The sequence below is a fragment of the Alosa pseudoharengus genome, unplaced genomic scaffold, assembly GCF_046254945.1.
Source record: "Alosa pseudoharengus isolate Yale_2024_CS ecotype anadromous, Long Island Sound unplaced genomic scaffold, YU_APseudo_1.1 YU_APseudo_1.1_scf_2, whole genome shotgun sequence".
Classification (NCBI taxonomy): Eukaryota; Metazoa; Chordata; class Actinopteri; order Clupeiformes; family Clupeidae; genus Alosa; species Alosa pseudoharengus.
This window is the reverse complement of record NW_027468663.1, coordinates 32,430,308-32,456,475: the sequence shown is the minus strand read 5'-3', so window position 1 is coordinate 32,456,475 and position 26,168 is coordinate 32,430,308. Positions and strand designations below refer to the sequence as shown.

Sequence of the window (26,168 nt, the reverse complement as noted above, 5' to 3'; positions counted from 1 at the left end):
TGCATTTATTGCAATCCGTGAATTAGTGAAACGCACACAGTGTACACACAGTGAGGTGAAGCACACACTAATCCCGGCGCAGTGAGCTGCCTGCATCAACAGCGGCGCTCGGGGAGCAGTGAGGGGTTAGGTGCCTTGCTCAAGGGCACTTCAGCCGTGCCTACTGGTCGGGGTTCGAACCGGCTCCGGTTACAGGTCCGAAGTGCTAACCAGTAGGCCATGGCTGCCCAAAGTAGGCCACGGCTGCCCAAAGAAAGTATTAGTGAAAGAAGTAAAAGCAATGATATTGTAGTTTGTGGCACCATGTAGTTTGTTCACTCGCCACCAACGTGTAAATGTTTTTCAGTCAGGTTAATGTAAAATCGTGGGAAGGGCTATGATATGGGGTTGTTTTTGTTGTTGAACCAAGAATGCTGCTGCTTTCACAGGTGCCAAAACTGCAACCCGTGGCCCTTATTACTGACCCAGAGGACACCAAGCACTATGATGAGGCTCGCCAATGCGTTGAGGAACTGGCCCTCTACCTCAAACCCCTCAGCAGCATCAGAGGTAAGGACAGGAGGAGGCCTTTTGCATATAGACCGGTTTCAGGTCCCTAACAATCGTCGTTAAGGACGAACTCGGAGGACAAGCAAACCCAGAGCCGTATAGCAATACATTGAGAGAAAGATGCAAGGAGCTTGAAAATTGTTAACTTTTGGCAGAGAAAAGCAGACAGAAATTCCCCTGTGTGGTACAGGAGACATTTCATTTTTTTGTGATGTGTCCGTTCAAAGCTAAAAATGTTTAAAACGCCAATAAAGTAGGCAGGCCTAGGTGCTAGACATTTGGATACGAAGCATGCATTATGAAGCTACGAAGTTATGCCACAAATGTTATCTTCATGCTCAAGAGGAAAAACTCAAGTCATGTATGCTAAATAGCATAGGGTAGTGACGTTAACAAAGTGTTTTTTTTTATCATATTCCTCAGCATATCATTTTAATGAGAGACTTATGATCCATGATAACAGAGGCTAACGTTAGCCTACATTTCACGCAAATAACAATATGCAGGGTAGCCTAAAGTTAAAGTTGACACTCCATTTGAGTTGTTTGTTTTAAGAAAGAAGACATGGGCTTGAAAGTAACGTTATTGCATAGGCCTACTATAAGGTAGCCTAGCATATAGCTAATCCGTCATAGGCTCCTGTCAGTTAACATCCAGCACAATGCATTTTTTGCATTGTAACGTTATTTCAGTTAACCGTTCAATGTGTGGCCAGCATAGGCTACTTTATCAAAGTAATTATCCTCTGACCTCAGGGGGAAATGATTGTCCACCCCGTCATTATTTACCCTTTGAGTAGGTAATCTTCTCACTAAATCTAAACTAATTGTTTCTGCAGTCGAAGCCCTAACGTTAACATTAGCTTAAGCCTAACCTAACTCTACAGTGACTGGCCACATGTTTAGCCTACCTTCCGTAAAATCCGTTGCTTTTTCATAGGTAAATCCGCTACACCTCTAGATGAAAACAATCCAGACGCTACACTGAAATATTTCGGCAATATGTTTTTATTCTTCATCTTATCAAGTTCAGCCAGCTTGTTTTCTATGCGCTGTCAGTGTAAACAACTAGCGCATGTCCTCCGAGTTCGTTCTTGACTACGGTTGTTAGGGACCTGAAACCGATCTATAGACCCTTTCATTATCAGCATCATAGACCCTTTCATTATCAGCATCATAGTTGGCCCCACAAGGCTTTCCATTTTAACATTCCATATGTTATCTTAATGCAGAGCAAGTAGATTGGGAACCAAATAGAACGTTCAAGCATTGTTTTTGTTTTTATTGTTGAAAGGGTCTATAGAGCTCAACAGTGACCGCCCACTCTGGTTATGGAAGTAAAAATCCCGTTCATTTTCTCTATTTAGAAGTTGTTTATAAGTAGGGGTGTCAGGATTCTCCAAATCCTCGATTCGATGTAATTTTCGATTTTAAAGTCACGATTCGATTCGATTTTCGATCTAATTTAAATATTACTATTAATGCATTCCTTATATGTTATTTACTCTTTTTGGCCTTTTCCTTTTTTTTTTCGGGGGGGGGGGGCTTTTATTTTGAAACCGCTTTGAAACCGTTCCAACCGCGAGGTTGTAATGTAAACAGAACTAACTTTAGGCTAAAACAGAGACGTGAACATAGTAAAATGAAACAACACAGAATGTTAATTTGATTGTTTCAGCACACTCCGAAGAGACCCAAGGTTAGTGTTCATGGAATATGTAATTATAAATGTTCATTTTAAGCCTTAAAGTAACTTTGGACTGTAATTAGACCATCTTTTCACTTGCTAAGTTGAGTAGGCTAAGTTAGTTTTAATTGACGTGAATGAACGAATACTTCCACACCGGTGATTTCAAAGTAGCAAGAGGGGCTTTGATTTCGGTAGGTTGATGTGTAGGCCTATATTTTAACTGGCTGCAGCCTAAAATTAGAGGAGTGTTGACGCTGCAGTTCAGCCCGTGCATGTGTGTTTGTGCGTCTTGGCATACATGCTGAACGTGAATTTAATTGGGGGTGTGGCTGCATCGTCGATTCTACTTTTAAGTTCGAAGTTCGAGATTGAGATGTAATTTCGATCGATTTCGAAATAAAATCGAAATCGTGACACCCTTATTTATAAGTCATAATATCATAACCATCAAAGATAGATTTAACACTAGCTACGAAACAATGAAGCTATTGTATGCATATATAGATGCCTCATTCATGTTATCAACCTAGTTTTAAGAAAATAAATATTTGTAATTTCACGGGAAAAGCACAACATTACCCAATAGCATAAAGCAGCTTCTTTGATTGGAAGAGATCCCCGTTGCCATGGTAATGTTTGTTACTTAACTCTGCCTCAACCCTCTCCTGTTGTGTGTTCTGAACGGCGGATGAGGCAGTTTAGAGAAAGGTGTGACAAACCCTTAAAAAAAATCTCTCCTTGAAAGTTGAATTTGCTCAAAAAGGGCCCTGTGAGATCCGTTTTTATTATTTTCCAAGTTCCGATTTATGTTTTCTCAAATTCGTATTTTTTTTATTTTTTTTTTATTTTTTATTTTAGATGTTTCAGATTTTTATTTTTTACTTGTCTTCACTTATAAAAAGTCAATGACAGACACAATTCAGCTTTTTAAATATTCAGCAAAGCCAATCATTCTAAATTCTCCAACATTTAGCCAAACATTCAACAAATCTCTGCGCAAAAACAATAGGGCCTAGTGCCTACATAACTTCAACTACATCACCATAACTAGGCTGCAAGTTTAGATCTCAATAAAAGGGTACTTTGTAACTCAAAATGTCCCACTACTTAAAAGTAGCCTACTTTTTTGTAGATTCTTGTTTCATTTTAAATATGTGTTGCTTTCTGGAGCATTTAGCCTACCATCGTTAGCACACATCTCCACTGAAGGATGGCTACATGATGGTAAGGCGCTTGGTGTTGCGCTCTCTCGACCAGTGAGAATCTATTGCAGCACTTTAGGTGGGTCTGCTTGAGGTTGCTGACATTCGTGTCTGGGAATGGGACTGCTTGCAATGTTTCAAGAAACTGACTTAGTGGTGTGTCATCTTCTGCACACATTTCAACAATCTTCCACAAACTCATGTCTTGCATCTACTGATTTTGTCACTGTCTCGGCTGGAGGGATTTGCCCGCAGTGGATTTAGCGTTCTTAAGTTGCCCTTTTGATTTCTATGGTCGCTATACATGTGTATTTGCGCAATTATGTGTTGCAAACTTGCAAACTAGTTGTTTTCAGACTCATAGTAGTCATTGGGGTATTGTTTAGCCCCGTTATCTAGCAATCAAGCAGTTTAGTGTTTTGCCACCGTTGTCGGGATCGCTTATTTTCTTTGTCACGCACCAATCAACAAACTCAACACACGTGACTATTCGAGACATAATTACTAGGCTACGGAATGCGTTCAACTAATGTCTTACGGTCACAGTTTAGGCAGAGACTGAAATAAAAATGAAGCAAGTAGAAAAAAACGCCCATTTATTTAATGTGTCAACGGAATATCTGCAAATTTCATGCAATTCCGTTTTCATGTGTAGATTCCGTGATTCCGTCCGCGTTCTCCGCATCGCGGAAATCATGGGGCCCTACAATGCAAACAGTAGGAAGTTAGTCAATCCAGTTTCCTTCAATTCAAGAGGAATCACGGTAAACTATAAATAGGATGGAATACATTGGAAAAGATATAATTTGCAAGGGTTTATGGGATAAGTAGTTTCTTCACTCTGAAAATGAAATATTTACAGTCTACTACCTTTGCCTTTTTCATTTTTCTGGTGGTTTGTTAGCACAAAATCAAATGTTTCAAATGATTCATCTCGTAGCTGGTCCAACATTAAAACTCTAGTTGACGATTTTACAGAATGTCAATGGAGAAAATGAGAGGGAAATTTACTTCCTGACATTTATTGTCTGTTAATGTTTTCTATACATTACTATTACTTTCTGATAAAATTGCTCTATGGGCCATAGGGGGGCCTTTTGTCACGATGAACATATTTTTGTTCTGATTTTTAATAACATAGGTCTAAATCTTCTACATTTATATTTTTATTATCAACGGCTTTAAAAGTGATTGTTGTGTTCCATTATACATGTCAGTTTTCCACTGCAGAGATGCTTGCATGTATGACTAGTTGTACTTGCAGTGTTCTCTTTTTCACTTCTCGCCTTCTGTTCAGGGGTGGGTCTCAGTAATGCAGCCCAGAGCATGCTTAGCCGGCCCATGCAGCGGAAGCTAGTGACCCTGGTGCACTGTCAGCTGGTGGAGGAGGAGGGCCGAGTCAGGGCCATGCGAGCAGCCCGTTCTCTGGGGGAGAGGACCGTAACGGAGCTCATCCTCCAGCACCAGAACCCCCAGCAGCTCTCTTCCAACCTCTGGGCTGCTGTGCGTGCCCGTGGCTGTCAGTTCCTGGGCCCAGGTAATAACCATGTCGAAGAATTTCCAGTGATGTTTTTACCTAGCTTTCTATGTTACTGTGCCATAGGCTAATAACTTGGCTGCTTGATCTACCTTTCATTGAACAGGGTTCCTGCGGATCCTTAAAAAGTCTTAAATACAACTTTCGGTTTTTAAGGCCTAAAAAAAGTCTTAAATTGTCTGGAATGTCTTGAATTTTCGAAAAGGAGGTATTAAATTTGTGTAGGCTATGGGACCGCCAGCATTGTTTCACAAACTATAGACACGAAGACTGCTGGTCAAATTATGCGCAGACCGGTGCTTCTGTCACTCGTCTGATAATTTGCTGCGCAATTTATGAAGGAACAACGGACCGACAGAAAAAGAAAACAATTAGGAGAAAATACATGTGAAGTTGATCTGTTTGCATCTCTCCAGCGTGTGTTGCTGGCCTAGCCTAAGTAAATATCTGTCTATAGCCTACCTGTAATATCTCTGCAGCTTGCTTGCCAGCCTTTCTCAGTACTTCGCAAGTGAAATATAACCGCTTTTTTTTTTATATCGGGGACTACATAAAATGTTGGCTACATTAAAAAATGCATAATACGTGTGTGTTTGAGATGAAACCAGCAGTTTTTCAGCAGGAACATGCGAGGAGGACCTGTCTCTTAATTAATGGGGTGGTTTCACTTTTCCCATACATTTTTTTTAAAACAAGTCAATGGTTTTACAATGTTTCTTTCAAGCTTTGGTTGGTTTAAATACAACTGGTGTGCAAAATTTAAAGTAGTGGATCAACTTTGATTTGCTGTGCTGCATATGGGACAATAGATGCACATAGTAAATTATATAAAGTAGGACTATTAAAATATTTAAATAGCTTAGTCTACCTTTGAAAAAAAATATTGAAGGGAATCCAGTCCAGTACACACGTTTGGCAAGTAGCCTAGGTTACTACAGAAAGATACAGGTGAAGTCTCAGCCAGTAGCACAACCAGATATGTACAGCCAACTTTTAAAAGCAAGCAGCCCAGACCCTAAAGTTGGGTATTTATAGCTGTGAAGGTAATTCATACACAATTATTGTCTTTCGCCAAAATATATTTGGAAACTTCTGTAGACATCTAAAATGGGGTGGGGGTTAAAATTAGTAGAAAAAAAACTATTGCATAAAACAGTTTTAGGTTGTCATATGTATCTTTGCCGTGGTATAGTCTTAATTTTTCCATTTAGATGTCTTAAAAAGGTCTTAAAAGTCTTTAAATTTGGACTTAGAAAATGTGTAGATACCTTGATTGAAACTATTGAAATGTGGAAATTTAAATATGCATTTACAGTTACATTTCTATTCAGGTGATTACAAGTGTTTACTGTGTATGCCATGTATTTTACCAGATACAATATCCCCCCCCCCCCCCCCTCTATTTGGAATTCCTAGTGATTCAGTATCAACCAAAGTGGCAGTGTTTTTAATGTCTTTATGTTCCACCACAGCCATGCAAGAGGAAGCCCTGAAGCTAGTTCTATTGGCGCTAGAGGATGGTTCAGCCCTTTCCAGGAAAGTTCTGGTTCTGTTTGTGGTCCAGAGACTGGAGCCCCGATTCCCCCAGGCCTCAAAGACCAGCATCGGTCATGTGGTTCAGCTGCTCTACAGAGCTTCCTGCTTTAAGGTGAAGTTTCAGAGCATTACCTCCTGGAAATATCCATACTATATATGTGGATTAGGAACAATTTAGGCAAGCTGTGTATGTACATACGTGTCTGTTTGTGTGGTTTGTGTGCAGTATAATTTTGTGATTCTGTGAAAGAGGTGGTGTTGCCGAGTGCCAATTGGATGGGTTGCTTTTGAATTCTTATGTTTTAAGAGCATGTAAAGAGTTTCAGGCCCTAGGCTCTGTAAAGTGCAGCGAGACTATTACAATTGTTAATGTGGCCCTTTAAAAAAATGACAACTTGAATTGAGCATACTCTTGAAGTGTCATACTGAAAATCAGAGTTCCCACAGGTTACGGAATTTCTGAAATATCATAGAATTTTGGAAAGTCAGGGAATTTTATAATTTGGGGGAAAAGTCATGGAATATCAGGGAATTTTGTTGTAGCAGTTTAAAATTTACTTGCCAAAATACATTAATACAAATATTTTTCCTCACAGAATTGGTGTGGAGTATCTACATTTATATCTGATTCTTAGCATTACTGCTTGCTTGAGTAGTTAAAAGTGAAATATTCTTGAACGTAACCAGCATTCATTATATAACGGGTCATGGAAATTTTTTCCACATCAGGGAAAAGTCGTGGAATTTTACATTTGACTTGGAGTGTGAACCCTGGAAAAGTTACTTCTGTGTTCCATTCATTTCTTTTGGAGTCAAGCAACTTGACCTAGACAAGCAAATTGGCAAAAGCATGCGAAACATGTTTAATAATGTGCAATATTTAATACTATGTGGATGGAATTTTGCAGGTAGTGGCCAGTCAGATCGTTTGTCGTATTTAAAGGTTTGAAATCTGTGGGTCTATGATGTTGTTGGTCGGTTGGTGTAATTTGCTAAAAAGAACAGCCTGGAGGGCTGAAGGGGGCTTTGAGGGGTTGTTGCTCCTGGTTCACTAGATAATTAATCCTAGGCTTACTCACTGGACTGACAGTTGTAATATAAAGACTAGTGACTAGCTGGCCCACTGGGTCATTCCATGTCAAAATCCAGGAAAACTGTTGCCACACCGTCTCAGACTTTACTTCTAGTTTGTCTAAGTAATGTTTAGGTGCCAAATGTAATACCTGGAAAATATGTTAAAGGTGCCATAAGCGATGCAACGCGTTTTCTAAGCTAAAACATTACAGCTCAGCATCCGCTAACTGCCTGTGCCCGAATGCACTGTAAAAAAAATGCGGTCTTCGTGGACAGCCTAGTCTCCAAAAACGGCCACAAAACAACTTGGGCCAACCTTGCCCATGAAAACATAACAAACTGTTCCAGCAAATCATCGATGAGATGCACGTTTGGGAGAGTCAACAGAAGTGACACCCTGCTTCGCTTATAGCACCTTTAAAATATATGTTTTTACACTCTCAAAAATGGCTTACTGTATCTTGGAGGCCATGTTTGGACACACACTACTCACAAAAAGTCAGGGATATTCGGCTTTCGGGTGAAATTTCAGGATGAACCTAAAATTCATTATAACCTTTACAGATGAACTTAATGTGACCTTCTCTAAACTGTTGAATGCGCTATGCGCAATTGCGCATGTCCCACAGTTCAATGTTTCAGAACATGTTTGTCTTCTGTTTCCATGGCAAATAATACTTTTCAAAATATTAAGGCCCAAGCATTGCTTTACAGCAGAGCCATATAAAGGCTTTATATGGCTCTGCTTTCCAGGCTGTATGAAATAAATATCCAAATCTGAAAAAAATAAAATTAAAATAAAAAAAAAGCTCTTCAGAATTACTTTTCAGGCCTTGGTTTTGGGACCCATTCATGATGTAGACAAGGTTTGAACAAAATCTGAGACGGTGCAGCAGCAACGTTATCTGATTTGACACAGAAGGACAATTATACCATCTTTCCATGCCATGGCATGTACCCACATAGAGTGGAGATAGTTTTGCCTCACATGCATTTCTTTTTGAGCATCAGGATGGTGATCGTGAAGGTTGTTGCTGCTGCTCTAATGAAACGCTTCAGGTGTGAATGCTCTGAAGCGCCTGTTTAGATGCACCAAGGGTATTGTTAATTAGGCCACAGCCAAAAATGTTGTAGGTGGGATCCAGGAACAGGAGACGGGGATGGGATGTACTGATTTAGACTGCCATGTTCTGCCTCTGGATGGTGTGTGTATGGAGGAGGGTTTTTGAAAATGTCTTCATGCAGTGCAACCCTCGCTCACCTGTGCCCCCCCCTCCAGGTTACAAAGCGCGATGAGGACTCGTCGCTAATGCAGTTGAAAGAGGAGTTCCGCACGTACGAGGCGCTGCGTCGCGAGCACGACTCTCAGATTGTGCAGATCGCCATGGAGGGGGGGCTGCGCATCGCCCCTGACCAGTGGTCCTCCTTGCTCTATGGGGACCAGTCCCACAAGTCCCACATGCAGTCCATCATCGACAAGGTGAGCTTAAGAGTTTGACAGTGGTCAGTCAGTGGTAGAATGGTTTTACTTCTTATTGTACTGCTAGAGTAACATAACATGCGACAGCTGAAACTAAATTCCTTGTCAACATCAGAGTACTTGGCCATTATTAAAGCTAATTCTGATGACCTCTCTTAATTATTTATTCTAGCACAGAGTTAGCCAATTACCTATGATCACAAACATTGTCCAGAGAGTGGTTTTGTTTTTGTTTTGCCTGGTGTATCTCTAACGAGTTCTTCATTTTCTGTCCTTGCTTTGTGCTGCTGTGGTGCTGGCATTTTAGTTGCAGACACCAGCGTCGTTTGCTCAGAGTGTGCAGGAGCTGACCATCGCTCTCCAGAGGACGGGCGACCCGGCCAACCTTAACCGGCTCAGACCTCATCTGGAGCTGCTGGCCAATATTGACCCTAGTCCAGGTATCAGCGCACGCGCGCACACACACACATACTCACACACACACAAACATTAGCATCAATTTATTTTTCTTATTTATGAAAATTTGTTTTTTCCAGGCAACATCAGTTGATTTAATTTAATTAATCTAAAAACATTATCAAAGCCTTTATCATATTTTGCCCCAGTCTGCACACACCCCAATATATCTCAGCCCAACATGATGGCAGTGTTTCCCATTCATTGACTTATGTGTGGCCCACCACAATATCAACATTGACCACCACACAATGGTTTTTCCAGGTTGTACTAAATTGTGCCTAAATCTGGATAGGATCATAACCATGCTGCGCTAGTTTGTTAAAAGCTGTTGCATTCAAGTTAATTCTGCGAACCTACCACCACAAATAGAATTCAATTCTGTGGGAAGCACTGTGATGGGTTAGGCATACTTTTGAGCTCACTGGGCTACCTCAGGAATATCCTGATTTCTTCCAGTTGTGACCTCTTAAGGTTTTGCACAAACGTGTGGAGATTTTGTGTGCAGTGGGAGCCCTTTTCGGAAACCTTGTCATTATGTTAGTGATTGGCAGGAAATTGCATTGGCAGAAAATGTTAGGTATTGTCAGGCGGGCTGGATCATTTTGAGTTGATACTGAACCTTGTAAATCCCCCAGATGCCCCACCACCCACCTGGGAGCAGCTGGAAAAAGGCCTGGTTGCTGTGAAGACAGTTGTGCACGGCCTGGTGGACTTCATCCAGAATCACAGCAAGAAGGGAACGGATCAGCAACAGGTAGGGCCAGTTGGAATGGTGTGGCATGAACTTGGGTCTGTCCATATTCTTGTAGTTTGACCGCTGCAACAGAGTGATTCAAGTAAGAATAGAGTAAGCAAGAGTACTTTCTACTAAGCAAAAGATAAAATCATGACTGTCTTGGCTTTTGTCCCTTTTGCGGTTGCCACACACACACTTACTCAGACGCACACACTGTGGTTATAGTGTACGTGTGTTAATTTGGGTTTCTTACTCTTTCAGTCTACAGTTTCCCTTTTGAGCTGAATGATTTGTTTTTTTGTGTGTGTGTCAGTCACACTCTCACTATGTGTAACTCACTCTTGTCTCCTCTGCATTGCCTTATCTGCAGCCCCCACAGCACAGCAAGTATAAGACGTACATGTGCCGTGACATGAAGCAGAAAGGGGGCTGTCCCAGGGGAGCCAGCTGCACCTTCGCCCACTCACAGGAGGAGTTGGAGAAGTAAGCCCAGACCCAACACACACACACACACACACACTGCACAAAAAGCAGGAGGGAAATACACATTTCATTGTGTCATGTAAATTAATGGGCAGGAGAGAATGGCCACATTAAGTAAGGTTTCTAAACCTTTAGTCAACATTTGTCATACTTTGCTGCAAATTATGCTAATGTATTTGCATTTAGGATTTTTTTTTAGTCACCTGTCCAGAAGTGGAACTACCCTGTGTATTCTGGCAGCCCTTTCTGTCAGATGTAGGCAGGATGTAATCTTGTGTTACTTAATTGCCCTGGATCCTGTTTTAATGTTTTCCATAACTCTTATTGGTATGCCATTTCTCTCAAAATGTCACTTGAAGTTTTACATGGAAAAAATACTTCCTTAATCAGGCAGTGTTATCAGCTCGTAGATCATGTAGGACTTTCGGTTACCGCAAATTGAAAGAGGCACTGAGTTCTTCTCTCCTCTTCTGCAGATACCGGAAGATGAACAAGCGCTTGGCAGCTCGTCTCCCGGGCCCGGGTGTGTTGTTACCAGAGGATGGGGTGCCCCTGGAGGTGGTGACCCGCAAACCTTCCCCTCTCACCAACGGGATTGTTGCCGCCGGCTCTGGAGCGCAGATGCCACAGCTAGTCGCCCGCGGTGCTGACCCCACCTATGACCTCCTGCGTAAGCCCAAACTGGACTCCACGAGCATGAGCGCCCCAGGCTCCCCACCGGACTCGTAAGTCATGGGTTTCTGTCCTTCTCTCCCACATTTACAATATAGCAATACTGCTGGAGAACAGTAACCTGACTCTCTCCAGATGAATTTCGTTCCGCCTAGCTCCACTCATCCATCTGGAACCGATCCATTGGAATGGTGTTTCAGAAGGCTGGGCCTAATCAAAAAATGCTTGCATATGATTGAATAAGCCACTTCTCCGTCATCTATTGACGTGCTACTTCAACCACTCACATCGAAGCCAACCCGTGACGCTGATAACAGTCTCACAGTCGCTTCTACGCTGTCACATCTATGAAACTCCCGCCCTGCGTCCTGATTGGCTCTACCATACAATCTCGTGCTGAAATCACTCAATGGAAGAGGTCCCAGATGGATGTGAGTGAAGCTAGGCGGAGCTAAGCGGAACGAAATTCATCTGGCGATAGTCAGGTTAGGAGAACAGTATCCATAAAGCATATAATCATATATTAGGGCAATTAATCAATTAATTAGATTTATGTCATTCAGGTTGATTTTATTTGAATGAAATGTTTTCGTTTTCACTTTAACTTATACCACCGACGCGCTCCCCTTGTGCTCCTGAAGTTCAGAGTGGGCACACCACTTCCCAGTTCCCATACACACAAACAACATGGCCGTGAACAGAGAGAGAGAGCTCAGGTTTTGCGGCGTCAGAAAAGACACAATGTCACAGTGGTACAGTTGTTTGAAAATTGGTTAGGTTTTGCGGCGTCAGATCCAAAACAGACAAAGCCCACTGCAAAATGTGTTGCTACCAAAGATTTTGTTAAAAAAGAAGAAATCGCTCATTTAAAATACTACTTTATCAGATCTAATATTGGGCCTTTATTTTGATAGACTTTATTCGTATGTCAGTCATTGCCATGGACATACATGTAGATCAGGGTTTTTCAAAGTGGGTGCCGTGACACATGCTCAGGGGTGCCGCGGAATGGTCCAAGGCTTGATAATTTAATGAGATTTTTATTTATTTTTTTAAATGTTTGGGAACCACTGACATAGATAGACAATGTTTATGAGACGGGTCATGTTAGACATCATTTTAGCGGTAAACACGAGTAGGCTACGATCTTGAATATTTGAAGTAGGATATGGATTCACTTAAACTGAGGACAAAATGGGACCGAGACCCCGGTGTGTGGTGTGCAGTGAATTGCTGGCACATGAGAGCATGAAAATGTCACATGGAAACCAAGCACCCCTGTCAAAGACAAACCTGTCGAGTAGCCTACTTTTGAAAGGTTATATCAGGAGTTGAAGACTTCAGAAATGGTATTACCAAACATCAGCATGTTCCAAACAAATAGGCCGACAGGCACTTTGCGTGTCTTGTAGCTCATGTGTAGCTGTAGCTCACCATATCTGTTGTCTTGAACGTCACGACTTGATGAGCATGGGAAATTGTGAGTTCCAAAGCCAGACCAGTTAAGAACCACTGTGCTACATGATCTAATTCAGTGGTCCTTAACTGGTCTGGCTTTGGGGCCCACAATTTCCCATTTTCATCAAGTGACCCATATATATACAGTGGGGAGAATAAGTATTTGAACCCATGCTAAAGTTGACTAAAAAGAGGAATATAAAATAATCTGTTAGAAATTGATCTTAATGCCTAAATAAAAAAAAATGAGTAAAAATCCAACCTTTAAGAACCAATTTTAGTGAATGAAGAATGTATCGTAAATAAATAAATAAATGTTCTTCCTTAAAATACAGGGGTAATAAGTATTTGACTCCTATGTTAAATTCCCATAGAGGCAGGCAAGATTTTTTATTTTTAAAGGCCACTTATTTCATGGATCCAGGATACTATGCATCCTGATAAAGTCCCCTTGGCCTTTGGAATTAAAATAGCCCCACATCACCACATACCCTTCACCATACCTAGAGATTTGCATGGTGTATTTTTCAGTTAGCCTATTAACTGGTTCGATTTGCATTGAACTCAATGAACATCAAACCAGCTAATAGACTTAACAAAAACTTTTTTAAAAAAACACACCATGCCAATCTCTAGGTATGGTGAAGGGTATGTGGTGATGTAGGGATATTTTAATTCCAAAGGCCAAGGGAACTTTATCAGGATGCATAGTATCCTGGATCCATAAAATAAGTGGCCTTTCAAAATAAAAAAATCTGCCTGCCTCTATAGGAATATAGATTCTTCATTCACTAAAATTGGTGTTCGGGTTGGATTTTTAATCTTTTTTTTTTTAATTAAGGCATTAAGATAAATTTCTAACAGATTATTTTATATTCCTCTTTTTAGTGAACTTTAGCATGTGACTGTGTAAAAATCCAACCCGAACACCAATTTTAGTGAATGAAGAATGTATCGTAAATAAATAAATAAATAAATATATATATATATATATATATATATATATATATATATATATATATATATATATATATATATATATATATATATATATATGTGTGTGTGTGTGTGTGTGTGTGTGTGTGTGTGTGTGTGTGTGTGTATATGTGTGTATATATTTAGCGTTCAAGACAACAGATATGGTGAGCTACAGCCCTATCATATATGCATTGCCTCTGACCTGCTGTCCCTTGTTCTGCCCACAGGGTGGCATCAGATCACCTCCCTATGCCCAAGCAGATGCCGGTGGTGCCTAGAGCCCCACAGATGTATCCCCAGCAGCAGCCAGAGATGTTCTACCCAGAGAGCAGAGCTCCACCATCAGGCTCTCAGTATGACGCCCCTCAGTACCAAACAGGTGAGTTGAGTGGGTGCAGCTTGAAGGATGTAGAGGACTCAACTGCAAGGGATTTTAATTGGCTTGTAATATAACTTCATTTGGATTGATCCAATTTGTTGGTTTGTATGGGTATATCTTGCCATATTAAGTAACTGCATTGAGCATATGGAAAACGGTGTTCTGAAATCCAAAAATAACTAATTTAATTGAAGAGAAAGTAGTCTCTTACCTTTGCAAATGAATGTCTTAATAATTTTTGTTGTTGTTGTTCATTTCTTCATTACCCCTCTGTCACTCAGGCAACCCTTACCCCTACCAACCCTCTCCGTATGTCCAGAGGTACATCCGAAACCCACCGCCTCCCAACGAGTCCTCTGTGCCCCCCTATCCAGAGTCGTACCCCAGCTACGTTCCCGAACGTCCGTATCCTGCTCCCCATTCGGGGCCTGCCTTCTCCCAAGGGTTCCCACCTCCACCCCACTACGACAGCCGCCGACACACACCCTACCCTGGACACCCTCCTCCCCAGTCCTATGCCCCTCCCCGGGATGAGATGGTCAGGATGAGCCCTGTGCCCGTGGATGTGCCCCAGGCACCCATGCCCCCACCTCCTGCGGGTGCTGCTGGTTCCCTCTACCACCCTGACTCTCGAGAAAGATATCCTCCGGAGGGGTACCCTCCCCATGGACCCCACCCCGGCCATATGAGGTCTTATGTGAGGGTAAGGCAAGACTTTTCTTAATTCTGTTAAGATTGTTGAACAGTTCTTGACAGACATCAAGAACCCTCTAATCTGTCGGTTCATGAATCTATTGAATTGTTTGTTTGGTTTGTGTGTTACAGCTAATTGCACATGTATTGATCACTTGTAATACAAATCTTTGGTGTTGTTTTGGATCCTCCTCACACATCTATGTAGACACCAATTGAGTGTTCATTGATTTTTGAAGAAGGTTAGCAGTCCTCTGATTTCTGCCATGACCCTCTGCAGGACCCTTATAGCCGCTCCCACCAAAGCCTAGACTACTTACACCGCCGACGCAAGGAGATAATGGCTCAGCTGGAGGAGAGGAAGGTCATCTCTCCCCCGCCCTTTGCCGCCTCTCCCACACTTCCCCACACCTTTCCTAACGACTACCCACAGGAGGTCAGTAGACACTGGGGCATGAAGGTATTAGAGAATGGGAATTATGTTAAAGTTGGATCAGTCAAGTAACCTTACATGGAGTTGGAGTGTAGTAATGCTCTTCAAAGCGAAAGTGGTTATGGGAATAAATTGCTTTTAACCTAATAATACTCCAAAGATGTATTAATAATGTCTTGTAGTGTGCTGAAAATGACACTGTTTCAACCCGTTTATGTAGTATCTTGAAGAGAACTCCAAAGCCTTTGGAAAGGGCCGTGAGCAAGATTACGCAGGGCAGTATTCGCCCTGGTCGTGTGACACCATAGGATCTTACATCGGCAGCAAGGATGCCAAGACTAAAGACCTCATGGGCACGGGTGGCGTGGAGATGATGGTGAGTGACTGTAAACCAGCCCCGTCTTATCTGACCTTTGCCTTATAGCCGTTTTACATTAAAATCTAACCATGTTGGTGCGTTGAGTACAGACACTACATTCTTTTGTAAAGAAATGTGTGCTGCAGTGCTCACATCACAATTCATGGAAAAATATTGGATGTGACGCGACAAATTTACATTTAAGTTAAGTTCAGCAAGATGTCTGTTGTGTCTAACTGTTGTGTGGTGCAGAGAATAGGCATTTTACTCAGCTGAGTGGAATGTGAAAATAAATATATATAAATGGACCTGGTGAGCGCTGGGCACACATTCACAAAGAATCTTTAAGCTAAAAGTCGCTCCTAACTGGCAGATTTAGGAGAAACTCCTGCAAATAATGGGTGTCAGTCATAAGTTTAGTACTTCTCATTTTTTTGACTCAATAATTCACAAAGCATTTTAGTGTTAAATGTAGCACATAAGTCTGAGTGAGTTTAGAAGTAGTTGAGAGGACTAACTCACTAAGACCTATTCAGAAACAACTATAATGCAGCTGTTTGTGTCATTCCACATCCCAATGTATATGAATGCAAGTGCAAGATTCACTTATGGGAGATCTAGATCTCAATGTAAATCTAAATGTAACGTTTCATTGTGTAAATTAAATTCAATTGCTTCTCGTCTGCAAATGTGTCTTTATAGAATTGTTTTAAAAATGTTGCAAAGATAGGCTTACTGCATCAATCCTACAGACCTGTCACCAATCAGCCAATCACAGTGGTCACTGCAAACTTATGCATGAGACATGACATCAACCATAGCAACAAAGCCCTTATCTTAGGAGTTGTCATTTTTCCATACTGAAAGTTGGTTTCAGTGGCTTTGTGAATAGGTTTTAAGAGAAAACTATTAGTTAAAAACATTTAGTGCAATTTAGGAGTACTCTTAAAATTAAATGCTTTGAATATTCGCCCTGATATGTAAAAGTCATGCAATCTCTTGACCATCCTGATCTGCATTATGTTTTAACTAATGGCTTCCTTGTTGTCCCGTTCTGTAGAATGTGGAAGGGAAAGGTCTGCGAGACCCTCCCTTGGAAGCTCAGCGCCGCTCTGCAGACGCCAAAGACGACGATCCCATCATCCCCTTTGGCTCATTGCCCACCGTCTCGCGCTTTGGCGCAATTTCACGCACCTCTAAAACGGGCTACCAGACCACCGGCCCCGTGCAAGCCATGGCATCATCACAAGGATCGGGACCCAAGCACATGACCACAGCAGGTATGGCCTCACTGCATGTTTAGTGTTAAGGAATGTCAGGACCACTTGGCTCAAAGTAGAGCTGACATAGGGGAGACCACACTGAACTCAATGTTTAAAAAGAATTGTGGTTTATTAACGAATGATTTGCAGAAGTCAGTAAGTGGTAGCAAACCAAAAGTGTTGTGCATATCAGTATTATGTAAGTGTAAAGCAAAAAGGTGAACGGGCAAGGAGCGACGACCGCAGCAGCCTCTCGTCGTCAGGCCGGAGTAGCAGAAAGAGAGAGCGAGCCGACTGGAAGGCGGTGATTTTAAAGACCCACCAATTAGCGTGGCACGGCCCACCGCAACAGCTCCACCTAAAGGCGACAGAACAGCAGCAGTAGGAAATGCAGGCTGGATTACCCACGCAGGGCAAAGCCAGGGAGACACACAGCCAGCACGGCATAGCCGGGCGTGACAAGGAAGGACATGGGGATGTCCTAGTTTTATACTTATTTCGAATCCCTCTGTATCCACACATTTCCTGGAGAGACGATTGTGTATGGAACCTCGGCTGAATCAGCTGTATAGATGTGAGCAGCAGTAATCTATGAAATGATCTTTGCTCAGTTTCTGAGAAATATCACAGTCCTCCCTTAATTGCTAGTCTCAACTCTCACAACTTATATTAAATAGTGAGCAGACCTGCATTACAGAGTTTACAGGAGATAGATAATGTTATTTGCTTATTATGTGTGCTTAGAATGTGGAGTAATGAATAGGAACTAACTTGCTAGCTAGCGCAATTCCACAGCAATGATAGTTCCGTCACTACCTTCTTCAAATCTGTAAGAAACTATGATCATGACATTTAACACAACATTTTACTAATGCTTGGAGCTCTTCCATCCCCTTGTCTTTTGTGTCATTCATAACCTTGATCTTGTCCCCCATATAGCTGAGTACACCTACGGGAACCACCCTGCCTGGGGTGGAGCATCCTACCCTCAACACCAGAACATGACCGCTCAGGGACACTTCAATGAACGGTACAGCTATGCTTACATGCTTCACTAATTGGGTGCTGATGTTTTGAGTGTTTTGAGATATGCAGTGCTTGTCAAGACCTACACTGATAGTGTGTGTGTGTGTGTATGTAAAAAGTAACAAAAGGTGTATGGTGGTAAATTGTATCTCATTCTGTTTGATGAGAGAATCAGTTGTACATTTCTGTAATGGCATACTTTTGCAAAGCAAATGCACGAGCTAAATTGCTGGTGTCACACGTGTGCTCTCCTTCCCTTTGACCAGCCTGCCCATGCCCCCTCCTGACAGAGAGCAGCTAAAGATGGAGCTTCAACAGGTCAACCAGCAGATCAGTCAGCAGACACAGGTCCGTAGTATACAAAATGTAACCATGTGTGTGTACATACACATAAACATACTTCACCTATAGCCATAAACATACTTCACCTATAGGGGTGTCACGATTCTCCAAATCCTCAATTCGATTACATTTTCGATTCTAAGGTCACGGTTCGATTCGATTCTCAATTTTTACCTTTTTTTTTTTTTTAAAGCACAGATTGCTATGCCATTTTTAGACTAGACTTTTATGAAATATAATTTCTGACCTTTGTTTGCAATGTACCACACTACATTGTCAAATTTGAAACATTTATTAACAACATAATGGAACAATAACTTACTGTATATCTTCAGTCAATTGGAAACTTAAAGAAAATAACCTGCCATCTAGTTTCTCTTTGTAACTGCAGTCTTCTTCACAGAAGATGACATTCAAGTTCTTAACAAAACAAACAAATAAATAGAAACAGCCATGTCCATAGTCTTCTCTAAACAATTAAGTGTCTTAACAAACTATTTCTGAACAGTTGAACATATACCACACAATTAAGTGTGTTAACAAACTATTTCCGAACAGCTGAACATATACCACACAAATAACTACTTTTCATCCCCTGAGAATGATGACTATTTTTTCATTCTTTCATGTTCTTCCTAAAGAAGGATGTTGTTTAGAGCTGCTATTTGAGTTGTCAAAAAAAACATGTTTTACAATAGAACAAGACAAGACGACTATGACAATTTTGAAATTTTAAGTTCTTCTTAACTCATTGAATGCCAAGCTGTTTTCGGAAGCTTTGTCCTAGAGTGCCAGCAATCTAGACCATTGTTGATAATTTTTGTACAGCCACAGCGTATTCTGTGTTATAGCTATGAACACATACAATGGCTCGTTTGAAAGGTGAGACTTTAAGCTCTCAGTGGGTGCAAACCGTGTATTTTTACACGCTTCTGTTCCTGAGAAATTGCAAGCTAAACAGTGGCTAGTTTTCATCAAAATCGCTGTTAAACTCATAAAGATTGTGACTGTTTTCAGGGGCTTCAGTACCTGACATACATCTTCTAGAGCAGTCACATCTTGATCAGAAAGAGTGACAAGGTCTTTGGCATTTTTTTTTTTTCTTTTTCTGCAAGTGCAGAATAGACAACAGCTTGTTGCTCTAAATAGCATGTGATCATGTCCACCTTGTAATGACATCTTGCACCAGGTTGTGAGGAGGAAGCTGAAGCATGTCTTGTTTTGACTTTAAGACGGCTGCTGCAGTGGTGCTTCTGTGGAAGAAAGTGACCACCCTCCTGACTTTGCCCAAAAGACGGGAAATCTGGTTCACTTCCAATCCCTTCTGGGAGGCCAGATTCACAGTGTGGGCAAAACGTCCAATGTGTGGAGACAATCCAGCTGCATATGAGGCATTGACAATGTTCTTTGCATTATCAGTTGTCACAGGGATGGTTGCATTTTGTCTGTCTAATTTCCATTCCATTACCACTTCCCTCAGCACTTCTGCCAAATGTACACTTGTGTGAGCTTCATATATGGGGCAAGTTTGAAGGACTGGATTTTGAATTTCCCAGTCATCATTAATGAAATGTGCTGTGACAGTCATGAAGCTCAGTGTTGCTCTGGAAGTCCAGCAATCTGTAGTTATGGCCACTAAATGTGCACTGCTCAGACCTTTAATAACTTTCTCCTTTACATTATTGTACATAGAGGGCATCACCGTGGCTGTGAGATGCGTTCTACTTGGGATTTCGTAGCGTGGTTCTAGCACGCTAACAAAATGCCTAAAACCGGAATTTTCCACTATCGAATAAGATCGCATGTCTGCGGCTATGAGTACTCCTAAGGCGCTTGTAATTGCCTTTGCACGAGTTGAGTTACTTGGAAGTTTAATTCCAAATGTAAGACGGAAGAGTAGTTTGTTTTGCAGGTGTTGGTTTAACAGATAAATCTATGTTTTTGTGGTGCCTGCGGAGATGCCCTGCCATGCAAACTGGCTTTTTTGTCGACAATGCGAACGTTGTCAACATAACTCACTGGAAATGCAAAATACTTCCACACCGGTGACTTCAATGAAGGGGGAGGGGGTTCAAGTTCTGTCGATGGGTCTTCTGCATCTGCAGTTGCCATGCTATATTTTCACTGGCTGTAGCTAGTTAAGTTAGAGGAGGTTGACTCGCAGCACTCAACACGTGTGTTTTTTTCCGCTTGGCAAGCCGACCGGACGTGACATGGGGGCGTGGCAGCGAAATCGTGGCTTTTTTGTCGACAATGCGAACGTTGTCAACATAACTCACTGGAAATGCAAAATACTTCCACACCGGTGACTTCAATGAAGGGGGAGGGGGTTCAAGTTCTGTCGATGGGTCTTCTGCATCTGCAGTTGCCATGCTATATTTTCACTGGCTGTAGCTAGTTAAGTTAGAGGAGGTTGACTCGCAGCACTCAACACGTGTGTTTTTTTCCGCTTGGCAAGCCGACCGGACGTGACATGGGGGCGTGGCAGCGAAATCGTGACACCCCTTTTCACCTATAGCCCAGCACCCACATACATATGCATACTTCTATCATTTATACACACAAATTGTATCCAATTGTGTCCAGTTGAAGTGACCAACAGTGTTAGGGCTTTCCTCATCTCCAGGCTGCCAGTAACTCTCTGCTTCTGCAGAGGGAGGCCAGCGCTCTGGCTGCTCAGCCTGCGGGAGGCAAGTGGCCAGCAGGAGGCGCTGTGTCCAGTGAGCAGCTCAGTCTGGAGCTCTGCCATGTGGAGCGAGAGATTGGCAAGAGGACCCGAGAGATCGCCATGGTAAGGATGTGAGAGGGCACACTTGTCAAAGCCTCCTGGTTCTACCAGGCTCTTGCCATATCTCATGGGCTGCTTCCAGCACCCTTCATTTCTATCAGCTGTGATATCCAGAGTTTGCACCACATCAAAGCTTAATCTGCCTCAAGGGGCTTACAGATAGGAAGTGTCATGTGCTGCGCTCACCATTATGTTGCGCTAGATTGAGCTAATGGTCCAAAGATATATGTTGTGCTTGGCACTGGGCTCAGTGCAAATTAGCTATGATTTACACTGCATTATGGTAGAACTTTGATCGTTGCATGCGCAAGAACGACAAACGCTGTTTATGCTGTGCTTTGCTTGGGGCTGCAGCAAACCATTCTTGCACAACATAAGCCGTTGACAACTTCTTATCTGTAGGGGCCTTCAGGCAATTGACCTATCCATACAAAGATATCTGCCTGTGTGTATATTGGTCAAGAAGAGATGCCTGATAGATTTCTCATCACATTTTAACAGACAGTAATGACCTGTAACATTAAAATCTACAGAAGTGCAGATGAGCAACATTTATTTTACCAGATTTTATTTACTGTGCTATAAATTGACTTCCTTATGGTGCCACAGGTTGGTTTTTAATATGCCCAAAATGATATATTTGGCTCATTTCATGTCTTCTCAGGAGAATCAGGTGGCTCACGAGTACAAAATGAAGGCCAGTGAGAATGGCCAGGCAGAGCGTAAGGAGCTGTCCCTTGCCCTGGGGTAAGTGTATCTGGAGGGGAGGACACTGTCAAGCCAGTATATGTAGCCTGTCCTGTCTGGGGTTCTGTGTATTTCATTTTGAAACCTTTGTCTCTCTTGTTATCCTTCTTTTTAGTGAGGTTTCAAATGGATCCAGCAGCATTGTGTCGGAGGCCAGTGCCACCATGCTGTCCCTGACCAGTAAAACGTCATCGCTCAGTCTGTGCTCTGCTGACCCCACCCCAGCCAGCGGGGCAGACCACCAGAAGAACGGTGTGGTCCACTCCTGCTCGTAGACCACACACACACACAGATCCACTCTTCAGGCTGCTTTTCCTCCACAGAGTTGAGCGGTATAGGGCCAGATAAAGCAGTCTTGACTGTGTCAGGACCAGTGTGTAATGGCCTAACGTAAAATCGCCATTTGCCAGCTACTCTGTTTAAAAAAAGGGGAGTGCAGCTTTAAGGATGAGTGTAGGTGGTTACACATTGAGGAACATCATGTTTTTCGGTGTAGACACACGCATACACACACACACACACACACACACACTGTGCATGCTGTTGTGCATGCAAGCACACACATGCACACACACAAACAAACACACACACACACCCTCACAAACTCTTCTTTGTTTTATTTAGAAGATGAGCAGTATCTGCCGTGATAATTTTTCTTTCCTTTTTGTTCTGTGAATGAGCTTTTTTGTTTGTTTTAAATGACTTGTCATTGCCTGGAAACCAGAGCATCTGATTATGCATCCTTAAGAAAAATATTACTCAAAGAGGAAAGGCAAACCAAAAGAGCATAGAAACTGCTAAAGAGGAGTGCAATTTCCTAGTTAAGATGATGATGATGAGTTACTAGACAACTAGAGCGATGTTCTCTGCCTTCACCGCTTCATTCTGGTGAGCGTTAACCCTCTTCAGCCATCTTGCGTTCATGATGCTCTCCGTCTTCTGAGTAGTGACACAACAGAGGTGATGTGATTTGTGCTTGTAGGCGAAGCGACCCTTAAGAGACGTGCAGATTCACTGTGAGGACAACCTGACCAGCCAGCCATGTTGTAGCATAGGAAAAGAAAACCCTCCGGTCATTCCATTATTAAATGGACCTACATGTGAAATAGAAGAATCTATAATATTCTAGCAATATTTATAGAGAATGGGTTTTAATTTGCAGTGAGAGTGTGTTTAAGAGACCAAATGTAACTGAATTCAGGTCCTGATGAACATGGGGAGGAAAGCAGGAAAGCCACAAAGTCAGTCATGTATTCCTTTACGTGCAGTCTGTGCTCAGTGGTCTGACTGTTGGGCAGTTTTGAAAATGGACATATTTTTTAGACATTTTGGTAATACTTTGTGCTCTGTTTTAAAGAGTGCAAATTGAGACTTTTTTTTTTCCTTTAGCACGTTTCCCTCAAGTGCATACAGATAGATTTTTCTGGGGTATTTTTATGATGGAATCCCTGTGTTGCTCAGGTTGGAATTCTGTGGTTCAGGTCAAACTATGTATGTTGGCGCAGTGTGCGGTCGCCTCTTCCTTTGTATGTCTGGAATGCCATGGTTTGGTAGAATATGGTATGTTTGGAAACATTCTCACCTGTCTCCCTTAACTTCTATGAAGTTGCATTCTCAGTCCTCCTGGTCAGGTGTGCCAGCCCAGGTCTCTCACATCACCTCTGCACTGAACTCAATAGGGGGGGCGTTTCTACAACATGTTGGTCACCTGCTGAATTGCGGTGGCCAGAATCACATCCTAAAATATAATTTCCCGCCTATTTGAAAGTGAAGCACATGAAATGAACATAGGTTGTTGTTTATTTGTGAGTTTCAACGACAATTGGCTCGCTGTAGATATACCGAGTGAAATTGTAACTCTTTCCACCTTGCATCGACCTTGTGTATTTTTTACACCTGTTTATTCACTGACTGTTTAATGAGGCCAGCTTGGGTCGATTTACTTAAAGATCACAACTAGCTGAAGTCTTCCTTGAGTGATGACCTTCATGTGACCTAAATTTTTTAGTCTCTTGAGACCGATGGATAATAAGCTCCTTTTTGGACGCAAACCTTGGAAGAGTGTGATGTGTTATTTTCTTGTCATTTTGTTGTATCAAAGTCACAGCTAGTAGGCTATCTTTATGGTGACTTGTTATCATGTTTATTGTCCTAAGCTCTTAATGGAGCACATAGCCCTTCAGACTATCTCTAAATTGAGAGATCCGTACAGGCATGAAAATATTACTCGGCTCCATAAACCTTTTTCGGAAACCTTCATGTCCGGGTTTGCTTTGTATACTTGGGTCAGGCGACACAGTAGCCATCCCTGAACATCCACTATGTAAACCCACCTCTCTGCCTGTAGTTGTTTTTCAAATTCTCTTGGCTTTGCGGTTTACGCTTTCTTGCCGGACGCCAGAATTCCCTGGCCCTTTTCTTGCCTCTACTGAAAGGGGCCTCAGGGGGCATCTGGCTTCCTAAAACTGCAGCAGTCACCAGTAGGAAAGACAAGCCCTGCCCTCTCTTCTGCCTCTTCACCTGTAGCCTCCAAGGCTTTGCTGTATTTGATGTGTAGGTACATACACTTTTATATACATACATATAAAGATATACTTAGCACTATTACGTGCCACCTCTTAATCCACTCGATCAGCATTTATATTAAATGATCTCTACACAAATTCAGCTTACATGTTTTTTCTGGGTGCAAAAACACAAAGCTTATCCTTTCTCAGTCAAAGGAGTCTTGTGCCAGGATGACATGATGTGCTCACTTAACTTGTTTTGTGTTCAAACAAAAAAACAAAACAAAGAAAAAAAAAATAATTACGTCGAAATGTACACTTCACTAGAAGGTAGCTTGATGGAAGAACGTAGAGTAAAAAGGCAATGTCGAGTTTACCTGTTAGTGAATCACATGGCTAACTTGACCTTGTCTTTTGAGCGGCGTGGCAGGTAGAGGTGTTTTTACATCACAGACTTAGGGCTGGGCATTTTCTGCCTGTATTAGGAGGCTAACGTGGAGTCTCTGCTGGAGAAGCATCCTTGTTGCATATTAGTGTTGGAGACTTGCATGTCTGCTCTTGACTGCATGCAGTATTTCCTCATGGCAGTCATGTTGATCTCTCTTGCCAAACTGAGAACATTGAAGAGCTCAATGGGCATGTCCTCCTATTTCTTTTTCCTCTTTGTTTTGGGTTTTGCATCACTGTCGTTCAGCAAAAGCAGTAGCATGATTAGCTTTCAGTGGTTTAGGTAAATTTTGGCTAGAACGGTTAAAAAAAAAAAAAAAAAACCTTCACAGAGCCCCTGATTGCATACCAGCGTCTTGCTGGTGGTAGGGTCCTCTGTGTTGTTGTGTTGGGTGACCCGCTCTTCACCACTGAACATTTTCAAATGGAGCGCTATCTGGACATAATGCTTTTACTTTTGTTTTAAACTCTCGTTTATGTGGGAACGTGCTATCTGTATGTATCTGTTGGCAAATTGCCATTTGCTTGGGTGCCTAGTTTTGTTTCTTATCTTGTTAACATCAGTGATCTCACTGAGTAATTATACTTGCTGTGATTTGTATGTTGTTTTACAAATTAAATTATGTTGACCATCTTTAAGTAGCATCAGAAAAGAAATAGAAGACCCAGTACAATGCACACAATGTTAACAGCTTTGTGCATGTTTTTACTGTAGAGACCTATTGATAACATGGTTTCTCTGGTGATGGGTTAGTTTCAAATGGATGATATTCATTTCTTTCCTTGGATGTTGTTTGTTTTGAGCGAACCTGGTGAATACACACAATGCAGATAAATGAACTCATCCGCACCCAGTAACACTTATATGGCTGTGTTGATTTTCAGTTTATTCCTAACTTTGGGAAATGTAATGGCTTTTTTAATGATTACTACAAAGTTGTCTTGATAAAAATATCTCTTAAATTAAGGTACAGGTTTGATTTCAACAAGGAAAGATTTTTATATATAAATATATATTATACTCCATTAAGGAATGTTTAGAACCATCTTACTCCAATGTGGATGTAGCCATTATTACGCCATTTTATGACTTTGTAAAAGAATTCACTGTGTGAAAATTGGTTTGCATTTTTGTATAATACAATCTGCTTTTTGTTAGAGGAGAGGCTGGCTAAACAGGATGTTTGGAGACATGAAAAAACCTGTGACTTTAAGAAGAAAATGTAACTTGTGTAAAACAGTGATTCTAAACCAAGATGGATGGATTAAATGATATTGGTAACACTGCTTTGGTATCGACTGCATTTTTTCCTTGTGGGTAAACATTGGTCTT

General features: G+C 41.8%; 1 protein-coding gene across 3 annotated transcripts in view; it reads left to right on the top strand.

Moving 5' to 3' along the window:
* Positions 1-26,122, top strand: part of rc3h1b (ring finger and CCCH-type domains 1b) — a 28,742-nt gene extending 2,620 nt beyond the window's left edge. The window contains exons 3-20 of one of the 3 annotated variants that reach the window (XM_076294590.1): positions 429-549; positions 4,738-4,977; positions 6,450-6,625; positions 8,867-9,067; positions 9,375-9,507; positions 10,162-10,280; positions 10,633-10,745; positions 11,222-11,470; positions 14,081-14,232; positions 14,514-14,935; positions 15,206-15,361; positions 15,579-15,734; positions 16,777-16,996; positions 17,918-18,008; positions 18,271-18,352; positions 21,000-21,137; positions 21,799-21,881; positions 21,997-26,122. In XM_076294590.1, the coding sequence (XP_076150705.1) occupies positions 429-549; positions 4,738-4,977; positions 6,450-6,625; positions 8,867-9,067; positions 9,375-9,507; positions 10,162-10,280; positions 10,633-10,745; positions 11,222-11,470; positions 14,081-14,232; positions 14,514-14,935; positions 15,206-15,361; positions 15,579-15,734; positions 16,777-16,996; positions 17,918-18,008; positions 18,271-18,352; positions 21,000-21,137; positions 21,799-21,881; positions 21,997-22,156 (3,012 nt within the window). In that variant the 3' untranslated portion in view covers positions 22,157-26,122. Of the gene's footprint in view, positions 1-428; positions 550-4,737; positions 4,978-6,449; positions 6,626-8,866; positions 9,068-9,374; positions 9,508-10,161; positions 10,281-10,632; positions 10,746-11,221; positions 11,471-14,080; positions 14,233-14,513; positions 14,936-15,205; positions 15,362-15,578; positions 15,735-16,776; positions 16,997-17,917; positions 18,009-18,270; positions 18,353-20,972; positions 21,138-21,798; positions 21,882-21,996 lie in introns of all 3 variants that reach the window. The other 2 variants (XM_076294589.1, XM_076294591.1) reach the window with 2 other exon arrangements.
* The last annotated feature ends 46 nt before the right edge of the window (positions 26,123-26,168 follow it).